The 21,852-nt window shown below is 40.6% G+C and overlaps 1 protein-coding gene across 1 annotated transcript in view; it reads left to right on the top strand.

The window, feature by feature from the left end:
- The window catches only part of LOC124266235 (gamma-aminobutyric acid receptor subunit alpha-2-like), a 113,473-nt gene that overhangs the window by 39,763 nt on the left and 51,858 nt on the right, over nucleotides 1–21,852 (top strand). Inside the window, exon 2 of the mRNA XM_046701051.1 lies at nucleotides 21,620–21,720. Coding sequence (XP_046557007.1) covers nucleotides 21,620–21,720 — 101 coding nt within the window. The remainder of the gene's footprint in view (nucleotides 1–21,619; nucleotides 21,721–21,852) is intronic.

Here is a 21,852-nt window from a genome sequence, read left to right as displayed (position 1 = left end):
ATTGAGTAGAAAAGTCAGTCATAGGCACTTTGAAACAGGTGAGTTTTAACTTTTGACTTGAAAGTTGATAGAGATTCACATAATTTGATTTCTAAAGATTGATAAAGAGTTCCAAAGAGTTGCTTGCAACATAGGAGAAAGCCCTTTTCCTTGAATATGAAACTAGGTGGAATTTGAGACCTTGTAGTAGGTACTGATTCTGGGACCGGAGTGATCTTGATGGAATGTATTCTGTGATGAGTTCAGTGAGATATTCTGGAGCTTGATTGTGGAGACAGCTGAAAGTGATGCAGAGAAGTTTGAAGTTGATTCTCTGTTGAATAGACAGTCAATGTAAGAATTTGAGAACAGGAGAGATGTGATCAGATTTAGTCTTCAGAGAAATAATTCTTGCAGCTGTATTCTGTACTTTCTGTAGTCTGGAGATATTGTGTTTGCTGAGGCCAATCAACAGTCCATTGCAATAGTCTAGTCTGGATAGCACTAGACATGTGACTAGGATGTGGGCACATTCCGCTGTGATGTACTTCCTGATGTTTCCTATGCATTTAAGATGAAAGTAACATGACTTGCATATTCTGTTGACTTGCTCCTGCAGTGAAAGGTCTGCGTCAATCCGAACTCCGAGGTCTTTCACAAGTCTCGATGTAGACACTTGTGCTGAACCAATTGTGACTTCATTTCTGAGATCAGTTAGGTGATGCTTTCTGCCATCAAGTAGAACCTCTGTTTTTTCATCATTGAGCTTTAGTGTTTGGCCGTTCATCCATGATTTTATTCCGGCAGTGCAGAGTTCTAGTTGTTGACGGCTGGTGATTGTAACGTTATTATTATCCGGGGTAATAATAATAATCAGAATGTGATTGTGCGCTTTGAGTATGCTTAGGCATGGGTATATGCGCGGTACAAATATGCTATTATAAATACCACCTCAGAGGACTCCAGAAATAGGCCTGACATATTCTACCCATGTTAGAAATCGAACCCTGGTCTTCGGCGTGGCGAGCAAACGCTTTAACCACTAGGCTACCCCACCGAACCTCTGTCTTTACAAATATTCCAGAAATATCTCTGCGGTGGAAACATGCAACACGTTTGAAGTGAAGCAAGTCAGGAATCGAACTCAGGTCTTTTGAGTGACGAGCGAACGCTTCCAATATCAAATTACCCCATCACTCCCGTGTAAAGGAACATGGCACAAGTCACATTTTCATTGACTAACTGCAGTAGAATTTACTGTAACTTCAAACGCATAATTAACGCCACTGGTCTTACTGTGTCATTATTTATTCTCTTGATTTCCTAAATATACGTATGCAGTGAAATATAGAATGGCAACGCCAGAGAATAACCAGTCTCCGTCGAAAAAGATTTCGTTTGGTTTAAAAGTCAAAATGGTGTGAATACATCACTGAAAATCAGTGATGACACCAGGTGTTCACCAGGCGCTTTTGAATATTGTTGAAGAATATTTATATAGCGCACATATCCACGCAACTAGAACATGCTCAAGGCGCTGACCATACTTACTCATGGTCAAAATACAATGTGCCATACATTGATTATTCCATCATGGTTTATTTCATATTGCCGAGCCTGCATGAAATTGTTATTAAAGTAACAAGTAACTTCATTTCTGCTAAGCCTTACATGTTGATGTTCTTGTATGTTCATGTAGTTCCAGCAAAACATTGAGCAGGATTGTGGGATGTCATATTATAACTGTGATTCTCCCAGCAAGAAAATAGAACCATATACTTATATCGTTTACATCTGAGACAATTTTATGCTGTCTGGAAGACACATGATAAAAATCCCGGTACTTTCCCGTCTGGATTATGGTAACTGTAGACCGTCTGCGCATATAAAATGTTGAGCTCGTCTGTCTTGCCATGCAATTTCTGAAAAACTAGAGTTAATGACGTTTCTTAAATCTGTTCTTCAGAAAACATCTTCCTTTGTCATGCACGTGCTTTTAAAGAACCACAGGCGAGAACAAATTTTAATATGAGTTTGATAATTTCATTTTCTATATCCACATTTACTGATCTTTTGCATAAAGACTGAGGAGAAGCATTTGGACTAGGGATGTGTGAGTTCCAACCAAGGAAACGACATTGCATTTAGTGCTTTTCCTTACCATATCTGTTCAAATTAAGGTGCCCTGTATCGTCAAAATAGCAAAAGATCACTGGATTGTCTGATTCAGACTCGATTATTTACACACCGCCGCCATATAGCTGGAATACTGCTGAGTGCGGCGTTAAACAACAACCAAACCAAACTAAAACCAAAATCAAAACAAACCCGTTGAAATTCGGTTTAAGATTTCGTCTTCAGCAACATACTGCTAACGGGATCGGTTGATCAGGTTCGCTGACTTGGTTGACACGTCATCGTATTCCAGTTACGAAGATCGATGCTCATGATGTCAATCACTGGATTGTCTGGTTCAGACTCGATTGTTTGCAGACTGCCTTGATATAGCTAGAACATTGTTGAGCGCGGCGTTAAACAATAAACAAACAAGATGTTTATAAAACAGAAATCTTCAAGAAAAGGATAGAAACATAAAGCCTTCCAACACTCGTTTTCCCACGATTTCAGAACAAAACATGGAACATCGGAATATTGAAGCAAGTGTAAATACAGGTTTAAAAGCTGTAGAGCATTACAAGTTTTATCACTTCTGACATTCAGTTCTACGACCATTTTATTCCGAGGCGTTCATTCTCTACGCCCATTAATTCCCCACACAATGGCCTTAGCGGGCGCGTTGTGATATTTATGATACCTGTCATAATTGCCCGAAGAATGATATGCTTCCGAGTCGCTGTTTCACTTTCATTATCAAGAGGATCATCTGGTTGCGTGTGTGCAGAATCTCCAGCACTCGAGAGAGCAAACTAACGTCTTTTCATTTCCCGTGGGAATATCTTCAGAAGATTTGTTATTTTGCAGCAACATAGTACAGTTGGGGTTTGGAGAAGCGTTGTAGTTCGTGTTGGAAGAACACGTGAAACTATCATCATCCACTTCCATCATTTTTGTTGCTGATGTCGTGACAATTGGGAGTTCCGAGTATGTTTTCGCCAACAAATATATTATTAACCTTCCTTATACATCTTATCAAGTATACTAACTCTGATAAAGGCTTGTTATGATTTAACTCGGTTCTACATTGGCATTTGTTCTGTTGGCATACACGCAATTCTAACAGTCATTTCAAATCAAGATGAACGCTGAGAACCTAGAACGGTAAGCGGAGACGATATCTTAGTCCGATAACATAATCTGTCGGTATGTTTTTACACTATTCTTGGAAAGATATATTCTTTTACATTGTATCGTGCGTTGGTGTCTGGCTGATCGTAAACATGAGTACGATGGCTTGAGAGAAGTGTAAAACAGTGAAAATGGTGGCACTGAAGAGGAGCGGAATGGAGTGGAGTAGAACTGAATGGTTCGGACTGAGTTTGGTTTTACGCCGCTTTTAACAATATTCCAGCAATATCACGGCGGGGGACACCAAAAATGGGCTTCACACATTGTACCCATGTGGGGATTCGAACCCGGGTCTTCGGCGTGACAAGCCAACGCTTTAACCACTAGGCTACCCCACCGCCCCGAATGGTCGGAGAAGACTGACTGACTGAGTTTAGTTTTACGCCGCTTTTAGCAATATTCCAGCAATATCACGGCGGGGGACACCAGAAATGGGTTTCACACATTGTGCCCATGTTGGGATTCGAACCCGGGTCTTCGGCGTGACGAGCCAACGCTTTTACCACTAGGCTACCCCACCGCCCCGAATGGTCGGAGAAGAGATGAGAGAAGTGTGCAACTATGAGTTTACGCCGTCTTTAGCAATGGCCCAACAATATCACGGCGGAGGACACCAAAATGGGCTTCATACATTTTACTCATGTGGGGAATAGAACCCGGTCTTTGGCGTGACGAGAGAACGCTTTGACCACTTGGTTGACACAACTCATCGTACCCCAGTTGCGTAGATCGATGCTCATGTTGTTGATCACTGGGTTGTCTGGTCCAGACTCGATTATTTACAGATAATTATTTACATATAGCTGGAATATTGGAGTGCAGCATTAAACAACGAACAGAAACCAGCCCCACAGTCAAGACTGTTCCACAATCATGAGCCATGCAAATACATTTTCAACCACCCAATTAGATGGTCTTGGTAGTCTAACCTTTTTCTGGTCAGACTGTCCGATCTTCTTGGCACACCCACACAGCAAAGGCCATGTGGACAAGCACTGGACTTGCATCCATCGGGATTTTTACGTTTAAAATACATTCAGTCATTCAAATTCCCTAACTTAGAACGAGGGATCAAATATTCATAGGATACGCTTTGGAGAAGACCGGTAATAAACGAGTGGCTTCAAACGGCTTAGGTTATCAGAGCTGTGGGCTGGTGTCGTCATTACTTGGAAAAAGCTGCTGATGACATTCCAAAGGGATAACTGCATTAGGAGTGATTTCCACATCGGAAACGAACGTCTTTCACGACGTTTGGCTTTGTAATGAAGCATACTATTACAGTTTCCAGCTCATTATAAAGTTCCTAACTAGATCAAAGGATCTTAAGCGAATTCCTTGTACGATGATGTTTATCACAAAGGCATGTGGAAACACTCGTTTAACCGATGTGCATTTGGAACATTTCAGAGCGTTTGGAGCTGTTCAGATGGTTTCTTTAATCATCACTTCGACTTGAAAATGGTGTCGTTTTATTTCTAAGATATGCTACTTAATTACAATCGGAACTATTGCAATGAAAGCATGCGACCCTGTTTGATGATGGCAAATAAGAAACAAACAAGAATGGTTATTCGATGGCGATGTGTTTGATGAGGTGCCATGGATGTGGTAACGATGTTACATTTGCGGTGTTTCGACAACTGTTTCAGCAATGTACTTTTTGAAAACGTTTGCCATTTCTGTGGTGAAAACAAATGATCAAGTTTATACATTTCCCAGTCTGTTTGACATGATGTCAAAAATGGTCGGTGTGTGACAAAGGAAGGGCTAATTTCATTAGCAGTATATACTGTGTCTGCAGAAGGTTTGGTGAGTGAGTTGGGTTTTGCGCCGCTTTTAGCAATATTCCAGCAATATCACGGCATGGGACACCAGAAATGGGCTTCACACATTGTACCCATGTGGGGAATCGAACTCAGGCCTTCGGCGTGACGAGCGTACGCTTTAACCACTAGGCTACCCCACCGCCCCATGCCATTTGGTGAGTACGTTTGGGTAGTAGCTTATCAATAACAGTAGTAATTTTGGGGTGAAGTGCATTTATTTCACCCTTCAGATTTTGTAGGGAATCTTCGCAATTAACTGAACCTTCTGCTGAGTGCGGCGTAAAACTGAACTTTTAAAGAATCGTTTATTAATAAAATCTGAATAATAGATGACGATTGTGTATGCTTGAAAGACTTAACACAAAGGAATAAGAAATTAATCCACATGATTACTTTAACAAGGTGATACCTACTCGGTGGTATCTACCTACAGTATAATTCAATTTCCGTGAAACCCTTTATGTTTATTTACTAGAGGAAAAAATGCAAATTTAATTAAAGTCGAATCACTCGAAGCCCCAGAAGAGTTGTCTTGGGAGACCAACCCACTTAACAATATCTTCCTGTCCGTGCTAATCCGAGTACCATTTCTTTAACCTAACCCAGTGGCTGTGAAAGTCTTTTATTGCAGTATGTAAGATGTTCCTTCACGTCTATCTTCTAACCACTGCTCTTCTCAAGAAGCACCTGACTAGAAACGATCTCATGTATGCCAGCTAGAGGCGTCTAGGGTGCTTTGCCAGCCTTAACAACACCTTACGGAGTCCGAGGCAGCGCTTGAAATTGACCCAGACAGTATTTAAGGTGAAGTCTTGGTAGTTTACACCAATTATTTTGATTTGTTGCACGCCAAAAAGTTGGATGAGGCAAGAGGACATCTTAATTAACCTGAGTCGGATTGTTGGGTCGGCAATAAACAGGCTTATTAAAGGGGATTGAGATTAGGGCATTCTGGGCTGGCAAAATTGCCCCAGCTTCGCGGATTTGCATGATTGCCTTTAAGTACAGGTTCGAAGTCTGGGTCGATTGGTGAAGTAGAAAACACATACAGTGTTTTACTCTTTGAAGAAAAAAATGATCGTAATTCTTCTTTAAGAAATAATTATGAAATGTAATTTCGATTTAGGAGATCGTTTGATCTTATTTTCAACATGTTCTTGAGTGTGGAAAAGCGGATAAATCGTCATAATTTATATTCTGTTATTTTCTTTTTAATGTGACAGCCAGCATGTATACACAAGGCAAGACTGTAAGGGTCGTTGGGACCAAATTATTAAGTGCACTTTATTATTGGACATCACTTCTTAAGCTCATATATAGAATGTGTATCCTTCGCTGTCCCCGAAAGTCAGTGATAAATTAATTAATTCGCTGACACCAAAGCACTAATTACCGAATCAGGTGTAAATAATGTATAGAGTGCTTTGACTATATTTGGTATGTGATCTTTGAACGCCAGGCTTACGGGTCAGGCAAGGTAATTAAGCCTTCACTCCTAACCAGGTTCGGAAATTAATTTCCAGTATGGCCGATCGAATCATCTTCACCTTGTCCCGAATGAACGGAGAAAGCTCGTTTTCTTTGACTGCTTTGCTTGCTTGAGGTAAAACAAATAAGTAACATGTTCTGCAAGACGTATGGTGTCCCGAAATAGCCATATGTAAATTGGACTATGTTTCAAATATCAATTTTTCTTTCAATTCGCGATTCTTCATGCCATATTTTGAAGGAAGATGACATGCAATAACGTAAATTATATCTTGAAAAATCAAAGTGTAGTCGAAAGGTAAGAATTCATTTCACTGGCATAACCAACTACAATAAATTACACCCCTTGTAAACAGACCTGCCAGAAAGAATTAGCCCGAGTTGTGTGTACACATACTATACGGCCTACGGGTCAACCATGGCTCAGATATCAGCCAAGTCTGGCGAAATATACATTTTTAAAAGAAGAAGTATGCACTAAGCCTGAGTCAAATCAATAACTCTCTGTTTCACTCTGAAAAGTTTGCATTTCATTATTTGGTTTGCCACTGGAAAGATGTCAGAGGAAGTGTGAGAATGAGATCAGCGTGCGTATGAGAGCGTGAGTAAGACTGTAGAAAAACTAAAGAAAGTTTGCTTCACATGTTGTATATATACACGTGGAATAAAGTATTGCAACACCCGCATATATTTATGTTACCATTAACCATAGGAAAATAACTTATCCAAACCTCAATTTAACTTACTATCTGGATAAACTGACCATAAAGAGATAAATGAATGGCAAATCGAAACAAAAAAGAACGAAAAACGTTGGTATTTTTAGGAGAAGCAAACATTGCAGAAAATTGAGTCATTTTGTAGTGGTCGCAAAGCAAGTATGGTCATTGTCAAGATTCAATTGTCAATCCAAAGTAACTGTTTAATTTTGCGACCAACAATGTCCCAAAAATGCTGTATGGGACTGGCGCTCCACGGTAGAATGGCTACCGCCTCTTGTGAGAAACCACCAACGGCACATGCACGATGTGGCTTAGCAGTGTCTTCCATGAAGAGTCACTTTGAGTTCAGAGTTCGAAATATAGTACAATAACGCTGTCTACAATGTCAGCGATGTGCCATTGTCCTTTCAGACTTTGTCTCATCGTCACACAAAGTTTACAGTCATGTGAGAAGCACTCCTACACAGCAAATGACCCCCTCTCCCCCCTTCAACCGGTACTTGCTTCAAGATCTTCTGTGGTGCATACCCACAAACTCAGCTACAAGACATGAACAAACGACATCGACTTTCCTGGGACCAGTGGACCTTTCCCCGTCACCTTAAATTCCAATGATGTCACCAAGCTGGTCGTACTACGTTTTGCTCTGGGTATAGCAACAGACGTCTGAGTGGTTGTCTGGCTCTATATGAGCTGATTTCGGACCGCTCTGTTTGTTAAACAACGATGTGGAAGCCACTCTGTATTTGATTATCAACAATGCAATTGACTGATTTTCCAAGTTGTAAGAACAGTTGATATTTGCCTTATGCCTAATGACGAATGGAACACATATTACTCCTGATGCTCGCCTTTTATCTTAGCATCTGCTTACCTAAAATCATTGTATGGCGATCAAAATAAAATATAAACAAACATAATGATGATGTGAATTAAAAGTTATGGGAGTTGCGACACTTTTGTCCATGTGTATATATTGCGAGCTTAGCCTACCGTTTGTATAATTAGCAGAATGACTGGTCTCATTCAATGTCAAACTTACGTTTGGGGTTAGAGTGAGTGAATTGGATTTTACGCCGCCTTTAGCAATATTCCAGCAGTATCACGGGGGGGGGGAGGGGGGAGGCTCCAGAAATGGGCTTCACACGTTTGGGTTTAGAAGACACATCACTTTGTTTTGCATTTTACGTCAAGTGGGACTTTTTCTGCTGATATTCGAGGCTCAAAAGGTGTAGGTATGCTACTAAACATACTTTGAAGAGCACTCAAGGCTCTGAATTCATTATCGTATAAATATGCAATACTTTGTAATGCAGATGATTTCGTTCACTAATCGGTACACCCACTCGTCTCTGGTACCCATGATTATCTATGCATTTTTTTCAAGATACGGTTTTAGCCTTAACAGGTATTATATGTGCGTGTGTTAGCTGAATAAGATGCTCATAAAATGCCACAAAGTAAACTCGTGCGAAAGAAATCAGAATAATGATCAAAACCTTTGCAGAAATACCTCTAGCTGGACGTGTATAAGCACGCTTCGAGAACAAGTTTTCCAGTATTTTTTACAGTGTGTTTATGTATCGATATTGATTTTGTCACCAGGCGGCTCTGCATGTGTCAGGAATCAGATTATGAATCTTTCCTTGAGAAATGATTTGTATTGGTAACACCGTCATGCACAGGGTGTGGTGGTAATCATGACCACCTCTTTATCCTATGCTGTTTTCCCAGTCAACATGGCTGAAAGTTCAGGTAAGTCATCACAATTAGTTGGACCCTAATCCGTTCAAGAATACTCTGGTTTGGTCGTTTGTTCGAACTGAAGAATTCTTTGGTTTTGTTTGTCAAACTATTCCTGGCAAAGACGCCAACGTTGATCACTGGATTGTCTGGTCCAGATTCGATTATTTACAGACCGCCGCCATATAGCTGGAATATTGCTGAGTGCGGCGTAAAACTAAACTCACTCACTCACTCACTCCAACATCATGACACGCCAATGCGACAGAAAATCTTTACAAAGGCGCTTTAAACCAAACTCGTGATCTAAGTCAACTTGAAATGCTACGGTATCACAAACTGCAATATCTCTGATGTTCCACCTCATTTGTAATATGTCCAATTGATGAAGAAATGTAGAGACGTCTTGTTTGGCATCCTTAGAATGGTAATCAAATAATTCTATACAAAAGACTGATATGAAAGGACTCTTTGACCATGTTCACCCGGAACTGTATTTACATTTCGTGTGAGAAACTGACACCTCAACACCTTGTAACGTATCAGATCTTATAATGAAGTAATTGTCACTGTCTGTCTGTCCAGTTAATTAATACAAGTATGAATGAATTGTGAGCTCTCATCGACATTTCAGCACGACATATACTGATTGAAAATCACCTTACACGAACCCGGTGTCTGAGTGATGTGAGATGTGGCCCAATTAATACTGAGAACGAGTCGACACAAACTAACCTGCCTTATAATTAGAAAACAAACACATACTGGATTTATGCCTTGCGATAGGAGCTACGTCATCTTGTAAAGCCCACAAACCATAAACTACGTACCTTGTAAACTTCGTCCCATCAACATTCTTCACGGTGATGGGAAGACAATGTGTGTTATTATGTTTGTTAAATTAAACATAAAAGACGGCGTTCGTGATGTGAAAGATTGTTTGGCAACCGTATTAGCATTTTGCTATAGTTCAGAAAGGCGATTACCTCTACGCCTTTAAAATATGACAGTTTGTTGGTAATGGTGTAAGTTTATGGCAGCAGTGGAAGCAAAGGTTGAATACTTTTATGTTGATTTAATGTTGTTTGATTCAGAAGGATTGCGCACAGTCATAAATTTCTTCATTTAGATTGTAAATGGTCACAATCGCCATCTTGTCCAATATATCTCGCCCATGAAGTACATCTGGATGTTATTAATGAAACGATGTCCATCCTGGAATCTATAACAACACAATCAGATTTAAGTAGAAATCGGATGGACATTCTTGACCTTAATCTTTACTTGGCTCAATATTCCAACACATTTCAAGTTGGCATTAGATGTGCTCATTGTAATTTTACCAAAACTAACTCAACATTTTATGCACGAACATATTCCGAATGTCCTAAGTGAAATCAATACATATATTCTGCAATCGCATTTCATCTTGATATATTGAATTTGGTATCGCTCATTTTGACAGCTACCATTCTATTTTTTCCACGGATAAGTTAAATGTCTTGGCTTCCGCGTAAACGTGATCAGATTTTGTGCGATATGGACCTACATACATTAGTATTGCCCTTCCAATCGAAGGGATCAAGGATTTTTTGCTTGAAGCCATCTTGTGAGAGCTCCACCATCAATCGCCCACTAATTCCAATAACAGTCGAACCTGTGATTAATTCAAAAATTATTTGCACTACACTTGGTGTGAATTTAAGTGCAAATTCGTCTAGCTTTAAGGTTTCTGAACCTCTCGAATGAAATTGAATTGTGTTTTTGTCGACTTCGGAACTGGACTGTCTGGTAGCCTGTTCTGGGGGGAGTAATTGCAGCCTTGTCTGCAGCTTCGTCTTAAGGAGCATCGCATCAACAGCAATCCTTTACTGTCTCTCAATAGAAAAGAAAACGTAGATTCTTATTTCAGTAAGAATATTAATGTACAACCTGTATGACAAGATGAGAACTTTTATTCGCACAGACACAGCCTACTGGGAAATGCTACGAAGATCAGGAAAATATTCACAAAGACATTGAAGACGTCAGCAGCTGTTTTTAAGGGATGAAAAATTGTGACTATTTTATGAGCAAAAATGAAATATTGAGAACGTGATTTGAATACCAAATTGTTTTTCTTTTATATTTTTTTCAAAGATGCCAACGGCGCGTGTCGGAGTTTCAAATGCATTTGGAACTGTTCTAAAAATATTAAAACAGTTGTAATCAGAGATGTTAAGATTATTTGCGTTTTAGCTGCATATGTTTGGAGAGCTCCTTCTTTAAACACATCCTTCTTTAGGGATTTCGTCTTTGGGGTCATAAACCACACAAGGGAGAACATGGCAAGTGTAGAAGACTTGATCAGGGCCTCATAATCACGATTCGTTTATTTGTAATTGGCATTCGTTGCATGTAGCCAATCGATCGCAATGGCTTATCACTGTGACTTTAGTGGCCAAATAGGATTAGAAACAGATTTGGTGTTTGGAGGGTAATTTGGGAGCGGTATGCAATCAAAATAAGAAGCGATTTTATATGCCGTTAGCAGTTATTTTGATTTATCATTTATAGTAACCTTTAGGGTATTTTCAAGTAAAGCGGTTTTGGAGCAAATCACTCACATTTATAAAGCTGAACCGTCATATATTCATACAATCAGCACATTTGTGCGAAAGGCAAAGGGTTTTGGTGCTTCAATCTTTTCCAAATGCCTTTGATGCTTATTAACACATTTGCATGATCGTGCTATCAAAGTGGTTGTATTTTTTACCAGGTTTCTTTTACATATTGTTATTGCAGTGGATGTTCCGATTTATTATGCGCCTAAAAACTGATATTCCCGTGCTTCTAGGCATTCATATTAATAACAGTGTGGCTTGCAATGTGTGTAGGATTTAGAAGAATATTAGACAAAGTAATCCATGGCCAATTCTTTAAAATCACCTTTTTTATCAACCGAAAGACCCGTGATCCAAACTGGAAAGTTTCAAACCATGAATGCACTAACGACGACGTTGTTTATGTGTACCTGTCTGATGGTCTTACCCCGAGCCAGCAATCTTTTAGCGAGGTCACAGCGACCTGTAAATAATAGAATCTTTACCAAAACATGCCATTGGTTGGTAGTCCACACATTCAGGGTAATGTGTCTCCGAACTGAATGATCTGGTCCAATCGGTTTACCAATTTCAACAAGTGAGTGAGTGAGTTTAGCTTTATGCCGCTTTTAGCAATATTCCAGCAGTATCACAACGGGGACACCAGAAATAGTCTTCACATATTGTGCCCATGTGAGGAATCGAACCCGGGTCTTGATCGTGACGAGCGAACGCTTTAACAACTAGGCTACCCCACCGCCCCCATTTCAACAAGTAACGGTATGGTCGGGCCTATGTTACTGGATTCGGAATAGCATTGTTTGAGTAGGTGAGTCAGTGGGTTGATGGATGAGTGAGTGAGTTTGTCTGGTTTAATGCCGACCGGAAAAGTGTTCCAGTTACATAGTGTGTCAGTCTAATACATACATACATACATACATACATACATACTAACATTTGTATAGCTCCGATATCCAGCTCAGCTCAGCTGCTCAAAGGCGCTTTGTTTTTCCCTCGTTCACTGGATGTCAATCTCAACGGCACATCGTATTGTCAATCTCAACTCCCTGGGGACCATACAACTCTTAAAGCCACTAAGCGCACCGAGTTATTGTGGCATTCCCATCCTTACGAGGTACCCGTTCACAGCTGGGTGGACTGGGACACATAGTCACAGTACTTTGTCCAAGTTTACTGCACGTTGCTGTGCCCGCAACTGGCTGTTTGCACGTATTCATGTGGCCACCATCTGGTCATATACCAACGGATTCGTGAGTTCTTTTAAGTGCACAGGGTTGTGTACTGTACACTAGGGGTTGTGACAACACTGAAAGAGTCTGCACACAAAGTTGACTCCAAGGTTTTTACACCCGGTCACAGGTGGGCTCGATCCTGTCACCTCAAGCTCGCTGGATCACTAGCCTGGGGCTTTAGCCAGTTCGCCCACCGCGCCCCCTAATGTGTGAGAAAGTCTCGACGTAAGTAATGTAAGTCTCAGACATTTACTACTTTCGTGAAACCCACAAGCATGGGTGTGCTCCTGACAAACCTGGACCAAAGTCGAGCCAAGATTCGAACCGTACCGCATTGGAGTGTTTTAGACGAATAGGACACTCACCTCGCCGTATACATGCTTGTGCCCATGTTTCGTTTGTATGTTGTTTAACACCATATTCAGCAATATTCCAGTTATATGGCGGTGGTATGCAACAATCCAGTGATCAACAGCATGAGCATAACTTTACTACGCAATTGGGATACGATGACATTTTGTCAACCAAGTCTGACCACCCGATCCCGTTAGTCGCTTATTACGAAAAGCATGGGTTTTTGAAGACCAATTCTAACCCGGATCTTCAAAAGGTTTGTGTAAATGTATCCAGCACAGAGATGCTTATTCAAGAAAGTTATACACCACTATGTCAAATGAATCATGGCATTTCAAACATCGTGCTTTTATGTCGAAGAATCTATGCTTCCAAGCAGCTAAGAGCAATGTTAAAAATAAGTACTTTACAGCTTTATTATCTTTTAACCTCAGTGATAAAATACACAAACTTGCCACATACATTTTGTGTAACGTTTACGATGCCTAATGGTACAAGATTGCTAATGTAACACTTTGTTCCCGTGCGATTGATTCTGCTGCACAAATGCAACGAGAAATATGCTCAACCTGTCAGGTTTCTGTAGCCACGCTCTCATATTATCGTCAAAGATGCGTCACATTCGTTTTGGTAATCGTAACATTATGCATTATTGCATTATTCAAAAACTATATCAGGGAACTGCTGCCATAAAACCATATTTAGGGGTAACGGTTTTACGTTGACCTTGACCTACATGACAACGCTGAACAGGGAATATTGTGTGGGTGTTCAGAGTATTTGAATCGTTGACGGTGAATACGGTAACTTCAGATATAAATGTTATATTTCAGAATATGAAAGTGCCATGTGATGTTTCGTCTGGTATTTACATGTACAAGGAGAGAGAATACCACTGTGATGGTTTCATGTTACGAAGTTAGTTATCTTTAATTGCAGGGGGAAATGGGTTTTAGGGCTTTTCTCCGTACTTAATGTCTCAACCATGTCGTCGCTATTCAAATGAAATTATACAGGTAGCCATGCTCAACGTTTTCCATATGTATATAATGTGATATATTTTGTAATACCTTTCATCTCTTGCTTCTCTTCGGGTGCGATGAACATTGCTGGGCATCATATGTGCATTTAATATTAAATTATTTTTACATTTCGCCCACAATTTGGCAAGATGTTTCAAATTCATTCATCAGATTCTAACTGTATTTATATCCTTCTTTAAAGCTGTAGGTATATATTTTCAATTCTTTCATATTTTGCTCATGTGTCAATGCGAAGAACTTCCTTGTCGTACCTGCTCATTATATACATTTGATAAAAAATAGTGTAACATTTTCTACCAAACGGCAGCATGCTTCAAATTTATTCATGATATTCGATTGCGATTCTTTATTTATATCATCCTCTTCAACTATATGCATTTATCTTCATTCTGACAACAAAACGACACATGCAGGAAAATCTTTATCTGGCATCAATCATCTCCTGTCTACTCCGTTTTTGAAAAGAACCTTCGAATTCTTTCATCATGCATTTACAAAGGAATAATCCTTCGAAGTAATGTCCCACACGGAATTGAATATGTTGGATTTAACACAGCAATTGAGAGAACCAGAAATATCGTACTGCTTGCCATCTATCCTTTCCATGAGGGAAATATGTACATGTGGAATTTATTCCCTAGTTACAGGAGGAATAAATCAGAACTGTTGCTACGTCTTCACTTCCCGTGCTTTGTAGTGAGTGAGAGTGAGCGTTAAGTTAGGCCCTTTGAGAGGCAATATCGATTAAACATCTATACGTTGTATTGTTCTTACCAGGCAGCTGGCAATGGTGAATGGAAAAACACGGTTAACAGATATATAAACATGGCTGATTATACACGAAACGTCTTTTAGTTACTGATGTTGGTTATCGAACGTTACTGATTTAATGAATGTCACACACATACACGCATACATAGAGAGAGAGAGAGAGAGAGAGAGAGAGAGAGAGAGAGAGAGAGAGAGAGAGAGAGAGAGAGAGAGAGAGAGAGAGAGAGAGAGAGAGAGAGAGAGAGAGAGAGAGAGAGAGAGAGAGAGAGAGAATGCAATCACGATGCAATACATTTTGTACGCCACATCACCTGTATGTGTAATATTGGAGCATCTTTCTTTAATTGTCCTGATTTTGAACCTTTCGCTGTTAGCACCATGATTGTTAGCACCGTAGTCACGACAAAGCTGAAACGGAGCGATAATCAGAAACCCAGTTTAAAGCAAAATGACACATCGCCACAACTCTCAATGAGGGACCCGTGTAAGAATTAATCTTCCGCCACTGCAAAGTAAACGTGACGACATTAGGTGTTGGTGACGGGGTTGTCCCCCCACCGTTAGAGAAAGTCGGGAACGAGGTCAAGGTCAAGGTCACGCTACATTTCGCACCAGGTCGTCTACGTCAAGATATTTCTCCCTCAAGTACTAGAAATTAATTATGGGGACATAAATACTGCATATTATATATATGTCTGGCGTATTGCCGGTCCCAGTGGAGGGAAAGTACGTACAGTGCCTGTGTGGTCAGTGCATAGACAGGAATTCATGTATATGGTACAGAACCAAGGTTCAGTCAAAAAGGGGCGGTGGGGTAGCCTAGTGGTTAAAGCGTTGGCTCGTCACGCCGAGGACCCGGGTTCAAATCCCCACGTGGGTACATTGTGTGAAGCCCATTTCTGGTGTCCCCCGCCGTGATGTTGCTGGAATATTGCTAAAAGCGGCGTAAAACCAAACTCACTCACTCACTCACTCGCTCACTCAAAAAGTGACAGGACACAGGGTCATCGCCAGCGTGGTTCTGTGAAACAAATTCAACCTACAAACAAGACAAAACAGCCTCACTATATAACTGTATCATAAACACCTGTTAAGGTGGACAAACGGGACGGATTATATCCAAGCGTTGACGTTTTACATACTACAAATAGAAAGCATGGAACACCCTAAAATCTGATAGGCATAAATAAACTTAAACGTGGGAAGGACATTTATACTCTAAGGTAAATGCAACTTTGTGATTGCTTAATGGGCACTTTGAACGACATGTTGGAACATGCAGTGAAGCAAATGATTCAATATTCGTTGAGTTTGAGTGAAATGAAACATTGTCAAAAACTGCGAAAAACACGGGTACTGAAACACACCATCACCATGTTTGATTCAAACGTTGCCACAAGGTCTGTCTTCCACATGCACAAGGTTGTTGTGTTTGGGCAAGCTCAAACTCAACGAATCAGTTGCTTCACTGCATGTTCCAACATGTCGTTTAAAGTGCCCATTAACCACACAAAAAGTTGCATTTACCTTAGAGTATAAATGACCTCACCACTTTTCAGTTCATATATGATTATCAAACTTTAGGGTGTTCCCATACCTTTTCTTTGTAGCATATTTATGAACCACCTTACGTCATAGACAGATCAGCTTATCCTCATTTTAGCTTCTTCTTAAATCCAATAGGTATTATGACTTCTTTGATGGGTATTTTAGAAGTAGAGGTATATAGCTTGTATAACAAGTTAAGTAAGGTTGTTTTGAAGACAAGTTTTGTACATCAACCTCATCCCCGATCTATTGTCATAACAGCTCATGTATATATTCTCTCAAATTTGTTCTCATGTATCACATGCTTGACAACGACTTTAGAATCTATGTCGAAACGTCGCCTTTCACAGAATAATGAAGTTTTATATCCATAAAATTATCATCATTCCTCACGTATTATGACCTTTTCGGAACGGAATGTACTCATGAATAATGTTGATGTTATACTAATCTATCATGTTCATCACATCAAGGACATTTAAGAAGTAAATATTCACGGGGCATTAAATGCTTGAATCATTAAAATGCCAAGGCATTACTCAAGAAAGAGTTGACACTTTGAATCCAGTGGCATATTATATTCTGATCTGTGATATGTGATGCCTCTATAAAATATGCTCAATGAAAAATAAAAACAAGCACATTTCATCAAGTATACATAGACTACAAAACAGCAGAGAAGATTGTGCGACTGTGTTTATGAATCACCTTGAATTCGATGTGACTACAGAATGTTTGCGCACAAATGAGTGTATTCTACCCATCGGTTGCACCGTCACAAATACATGCAAAGCCATAGCAAGTGTTCAGCTGATGAAACACATCGTAAATATCAAAATTCGAAACGTCCTTCACAAGTCTACCATAAATCTTTACTGTGGCCTTAAATGGCGTATTTCTTTCATAATTAAACATTAATTGTACCATGTTCAATTTGAACACCATGAATAAAAGTAACGAAAGTGTGCGTTCTGAATTCTTAACACAATTAAAGCAATCACGACAGCTATTATGTTTCTTTACACACAGTGGACAGAAAGGCATGGCTTGTTTGAACACAACAGAAACCGAAAGCTGTCTATGTTTTTCTGAAAAAGTGGCACTTTATGGCTGATTCCGTTTCTGTTTACAAGTATCTGAATGTAACAAAATAGAATTCTCAAGTAGTTGGAAATTCTAGTTTGCCAAACGATGGGACACCTGCGCCCGAAGAGCATTGTCTGCATCCGTAGCGTGAGATCCCAACACAATTGAAGTTGCTTCAATTAATACCACTTAGAAGTCGCAATCCCACTTTAATCAGAGCATACTTCACCTTACAGTGCAGTCTCGGCTTTACCTCCTCCTGTGTTTAGACTCTAATTATGAAGGGATGCAGCAGTTGATTACATCCTATAGACGGAAGCAATTTGTAATTGTATATCATTGTACATCCTCAAATGATGCGGGAACTGACACCCTGTACTATTGTCCCGTTACTTCCAGGAACCCTTTGATCATGCGTTGTCTGTTCGCAAAGAGCTGTAATCATACTCCTGTCCTAGTGCAAGTTCCAATCGTTTTACTCTATGTACAACGCGCATATACCATATAAACCTTGGTGGTCAATTTGTTAGAGAGCTGGTAACGAGATATGATCATGTAATATATCACCGGATTGTAAAGGCCTCTCAAGTGTTTCTGGGCTTGTACGTAGGCGGAAAAGTGTTTGGCAATGCCGTTATCAGCTTTTATTAAAGGATGATGGTGGTTCTTTCAAAGTTATTTTCCTGATAACCAAAGCAGGAAATTGCTCTGAGGGCATTCAGTGTTCACCTCGTGTACGTTGTTTCTACGGTTCACCGGAATAACAAGTGAGAGTTGTATCTCTCTCACACAGACCTCCTTGTACGTGACACACTTCACCCCTGCACCTCACCGCACGCCACACCTGCACGTCACGTACTTCACCCCTGCACGTCACGCACGTCACCCCTGCACGTCACGTACTTCACCCTGCACGTCATGCACTTTACATCACGCACGTCACCCCTGCGTCGCACGTCACCCCTGCGTCATGCACTTCACCCTGCACGTCACGCACGTCACTCACACCTCACGTCACGCTGTCACCCTGCATCGTCACGTCACCCCTGCGTCATGCACTTCACACCTGCACGTCACGCACGTCACCCCTGCACGTCACGTACTTCTCCCCTGCACGTCACACGTCACGCTCGTCACCCCTGCACGTCACGTACTTCACCCTGCACGTCATGCACTTCACATCACGCTCGTCACCCCTGTACGTCACGCACGTCACCCTGCACGTCATGCACTTCACCCTGCACGTCACGCACGTCACCCCCGTCATGCACTTTACACGTCATCGTCACCCTGCGTCACTCACATCACACCCTGCACGTCATGCACTTCACCGCGTCACGCTCGTCACCCTGCACGTCACTCACGTCACCCCTGCACGTCATGCACTTCACACCTGCACGTCACGCTCGTCACCTTGCACGTCACGCACGTCACCCCTGCACGTCACGTACTTCTTCCCTGCACGTCACGTCACTCACGTCACCCCCGTCATGCACTTCACACCTGCACGTCACGCTCGTCACCTTGCACGTCACGCACGTCACCCCTGCACGTCACGTACTTCTTCCCTGCACGTCACGTACTTCATCCCTGCACGTCAACCACGTCACCCCTGCACGTCACGCACGTCGCAAAGCAGCTGGGAAGGAGAGTGCGCATTGTGCCCATTTTATTTGCAGTGTCGTTATTCGCTTGGTGCTAAAACCCGACATCATGACTTTTTACGAGCAAGGAAAGTTGAATTAAAGATGCCAGATAAACGTTTAATGTTAAAATTCTCGGTATTTACTGCGATTCATTAACAATATAACATGAGTCGTGGGAACAGTAACTGAGTGAGGTAATGGGTGAGTAAACGCCACTAACGGATAGTTACATTACGTCAAACTGTCAAAAACCGAGTCTCCACCAGACAAACCAAGCAATGTATCCATGAGAAGTGATCACCATCACAGGGATACAACAACAAGCGGTATGGTTAATTCGAATAGTTCGAAGTACTGATAATTAATTATATCGAGTTAATATGCTACGCACAAAGGATAGACTGACTGACTGAGTATGGTTTTACGCCGTTTTTAGCAATATTCCAGCAATATCACCGCGGGGGACACCAGAAATGGGCTTCACAAATTGTACCCATGTGGGGAATCGAACCCGGGCCTTCGGCGTGACGAGCGGACGCTTTAACCACTAGGCTACCCCACCGCCCCACAAAGGATAGAAGACCACGCAATTAGTTCATATTAATACTATGGTTACTATGTCAGGTTTTGACACATTAATCGTACATATATGTTAACATCAGGATGTCATTTTCTTTATGAGAAGATGGGATAATGCTATATTTTCCAATGGAAAATTTTTCCTTATTTTGTTCCGTCAAGCTCAAACAATTTGGTTGACCTTTTGCTACCCTAAAAACGCAAAATTCCAGTCTCATCAAAATCCCCATGCAAGACATATTTTTGTGTTTGATTGATTAGATAAAGTGTCATGTTGCTGAAAGAGCTTGTTTTGGAGACACTACCCATCCCCCTCTCAGATGACGTAATCATAGCTTATTCTGATGTTTTCACTTTTGCATACATGATGCCAAGGGTTCAAACTAAATACTGAATGGTCACACAAGTGTCAGCTCACAATATATTGTAAACAATGCCAGCTTGAATATATGGACACAATGTTTTTGAAAGATTAAAATGGGGGTGTCCTTAAAAATTAGCCCCCGGCTAAATATAAATCAGGCAATCTAAATCTTTGACTGTTGCTCATGACGGGAAGTCATCCAATACTATACTGAACATATTTTATATGACATTATCTGAGGGCATACCATTATCCAAGAGGTACTAAAAGACAAATCGTTTTTTTATTTTCTGCAATTTTGTTAGAATATTATACCCCAATGGGTTGTGATGACAAATATCTGGTTAACCACATTACACACACATCTGAAACTTTGGATATGGCTTTGCTAACGATTCCTTCAAAATAAAATAAGCTTTTGAAACATTAGACATCGAGAATATAGTTAATCTACGTACTTTTTGATCGACACTCGTAATCTTATCGTGAAAAGATTGAATACGAGATTATGGGAGAACACTATGTACAGTACAAAACTGTAAATGGTCTCCGAAATATAACGTATTTGTTAAGACACGACTGTTCAACAAAGTAAAATACATCAATATTACAAGCCGGGATACTGGCTGACATAAAAGATACAAGTCAGTACACAGTGAAAAGTACAGAGCTAAAAGGTAACAGGGGGTATTTCTTTGAGTAGAGAATCTGTAACGAAGATTCCATTTCACCAACTTGTAAGTTTTATTTCACGTTACCTCGAGGGTGGATAACTTCCTTTCCTAGGTGACAAACAACAGACCCCATGGGGTTCCCTATTTCCGGAGTTGACAGTAGTTCTGAACTCCAAAGCTAACAGGCTTCTCGAACGCCCGTCACATCAAATATGCAACAAGTCATCCCAGCAATAGAGGATCTGATCAACACATCTCCCAAAACGAATCATATAAGATACCGGAAAGCAAGGACGAGCGCACCCTGCTCTGACAGTATCTCTCACTGAGTGAGAAGAGCATGATCGCAGTTTACCACAAGAGTCATTGAAGAAGTAATGTTTTAGATAAGCGTAGAAGATTTTCCATGTAAGTTTAAAATGTGTTGACTTTCGAAGGGGTTTGGTAGAAAGTACAAATAAAACATGTCCTCACATGGTCTCCTTTCATTCATTTTACATACATTTGCCTATATTAATGTCTAAATATAGGATCTTGAAAATATCATAAACACCACGTTTCCTATAAGTCCACAACACGATACACAAACTTGGTACGATATGTTATCTGTTGGATAATTCAAGAAATTCACTCATCTCTATTATGATTTCAGATATGTTTTGGGGGCATATTCTTCTCTGACGGATGAGGTGTCAGCTGTGCTGGACAAGCTTCTAGACAATTACAACAAAGACGTTCGCCCAGGACTTGGGGGTAAGTAATATGTTTCCCGAAGTCCTTTTACAGCGGTACATTCCTGGACACTCTACAATACAACATGGACGCAAAGCTCTATTAAGTATGACATTAGTGATTGTTTGTGGTAGTATTTTAACGTAACACAAA

The sequence above is a fragment of the Haliotis rubra genome, unplaced genomic scaffold (genome assembly GCF_003918875.1).
Source record: "Haliotis rubra isolate DU_JTF1 unplaced genomic scaffold, ASM391887v1 Scf124, whole genome shotgun sequence".
Lineage (NCBI taxonomy): Eukaryota > Metazoa > Mollusca > Gastropoda > Lepetellida > Haliotidae > Haliotis > Haliotis rubra.
The sequence above is the reverse complement of the archived record's forward strand: the minus strand, read 5'-3'. Positions and strand labels throughout refer to the sequence as shown.